Below are 1,800 nucleotides of genomic sequence, written 5' to 3'. Positions count from 1 at the left end.
CACTGCTCAGCAGGAGCATCACCAGCCAGCCTGCACCTCCTAGAAAACAGCCAGGAGAGGTGGGGTGAGTGTTTGGGGTGAGGATGCCAAGCAGGGCTCTCCATCAGGCTCAGTGCTTTCTCTGGGAGTTCTCCCCAGCTTTGTAGGGTGAGCCACCTCCAGCAATGTTTTTCTAGCTCACCCCTACAACTGGATGTGTATTGCTGGGGTGGGAAATCACATGTCAGGGTGGGCCAGCAACAAACATGTTTTGCATGGCGAGACACCAGCCCAACCTCTGGCTGGTTTTGTGACCCCAAGGTCCCTCTGGCAAGAGCCAGCGTCCCAGCCCTCACTGCTGATGAGATCTGCAGCTCATCCTCTGCTGAGCTGATGTTCTCAGCCCCCTTGCTCAGGAGCTGCACCCGGGGGTTCCTTGCTGCAGAGGGAACAGTCCTACCCGGGTGTGAGCTCCCAGGGTCAAACAGCTCAGCCCCCAGAGCAGTTCGAAGAGTTCACAGTGGCCCTTGCTGGGGCACCAAGGTGGGGGGAATTTCCAGCTGAGGGCATTGCAAACACTGTGTTGCACCCCAGGAGCTCACCTAGGCTTTGTCCAGGCTGCATTCCTCTGTGAAAAGAGAGGGAGAGAGGCTGAGTTCAGGACTGTGGTCTGGCCAGCCCCATACAGCACCCAAAATAGACAACCCAGCAATGAACTTGAGCCAGGTGAAAGCTGCAGTGTGCCAAGCCAGAGTGCCTCTTGCTACCAGCTCCTCCTCCTGCCAGCTACGACCACAACGTGGTGGCAGCGATGGCCCCAGCTGGTCCCTGCTGGCTCCTGGCTCCCCAGATTGACCAATCCAGCCCAACAGGGTGCTGGGCAACGCTCACCCTGGCTGGGCAGCACCTTGATCATCTCATCAGTGAAGCTCTTCTCCCTCGCAAGCTTCTTGAACAGCGCTATGACTCCGGGGCTCACCTCCTGAGTTCTGCCTGAAGGCAAAGAGATGAGTTAGCTGCAGGCTGTGGCCTGTCCCTCCACCTCCTGGGCAGCTGGCGAGGGTGCCCAGGAGAGGATGGGATGGATGATGGTCCCTGTGGGGCAGCTGGAAGCAGTGGTGGAGGTCCTGCAGAGCGGGAGCAGTGGTGGCCAGGCATGAGGCACCGCTCCCAGGGGACAGGACGAAGCAGATGTGGTGGCACCAGCAGTGTTCCCGTGGTTCCCATCCCCACTGTTTCACAGCAGGACCCCTTCTCCTTCCCCCATTCCACCAGGTGGCTTACCCAAGGCCATGGTCTCCCAGCACAGTGCAGAAGCTGGAGCCCCAGGCTCCCCTGCCAGCCCCAAAGCACCGCCCCACCCTGGGAACACGCCGCAGCCCCGGCCCCGGGCAGGGCTCAGCAGGGAAGGGGGGCTCTCCCACGGGCCCCCCCTGACTCCTGGCCCCTGGGACACCTGGGAGGTGTTGACCCCGCTCAGGCTGCTGCTGGGTACGCACTGTAGAGCCTCAGCATGTGCTGGGTCCTCCCGTCCTTCACTCTGGAGGCGAAGATGATGGCGTAGGTCCTGCCGTCCGTGTCCTCCACCCGCACCCTCGTGTGGCTTCTCTCTGCCCAGGCACGGGGAGGGAAGTCAAACATTAGTGACCTCCTCCCGAGATCTCCCACAAGGCTGCAAGACTGGGAATTGGGATGCCAGGGGTCAGACCACCCAGCCCAGCTTTTGCCTGTCTCCTCCTCCTGTTTTTTCCCCTTGCTGAGGCTCCCCGGAAAGCCTGAGGAGCCCCCAGGTCCCCGCAGAGCAGGGGGATGTGGATGGTC

The 1,800-nt window shown here is 61.3% G+C and overlaps 1 protein-coding gene across 1 annotated transcript in view; it reads right to left on the bottom strand.

The window, feature by feature from the left end:
* Nucleotides 1–581: 581 nt before the first annotated feature.
* Nucleotides 582–1,800, bottom strand: part of LOC103780850 (extracellular fatty acid-binding protein-like) — a gene marked incomplete at its 5' end in the record, with an annotated part of 2,550 nt that continues 1,331 nt past the window's right edge. The window contains 3 exons of the mRNA XM_008948543.1: nucleotides 582–607; nucleotides 871–972; nucleotides 1,479–1,651. Of these exons, the coding sequence (XP_008946791.1) occupies nucleotides 582–607; nucleotides 871–972; nucleotides 1,479–1,651 (301 nt within the window). The remainder of the gene's footprint in view (nucleotides 608–870; nucleotides 973–1,478; nucleotides 1,652–1,800) is intronic.

The sequence above is a fragment of the Merops nubicus genome, unplaced genomic scaffold (assembly GCF_000691845.1).
Source record: "Merops nubicus isolate BGI_N331 unplaced genomic scaffold, ASM69184v1 scaffold6841, whole genome shotgun sequence".
Classification (NCBI taxonomy): domain Eukaryota; kingdom Metazoa; phylum Chordata; class Aves; order Coraciiformes; family Meropidae; genus Merops; species Merops nubicus.
The sequence above is the reverse complement of the archived record's forward strand: the minus strand, read 5'-3'. Positions and strand labels throughout refer to the sequence as shown.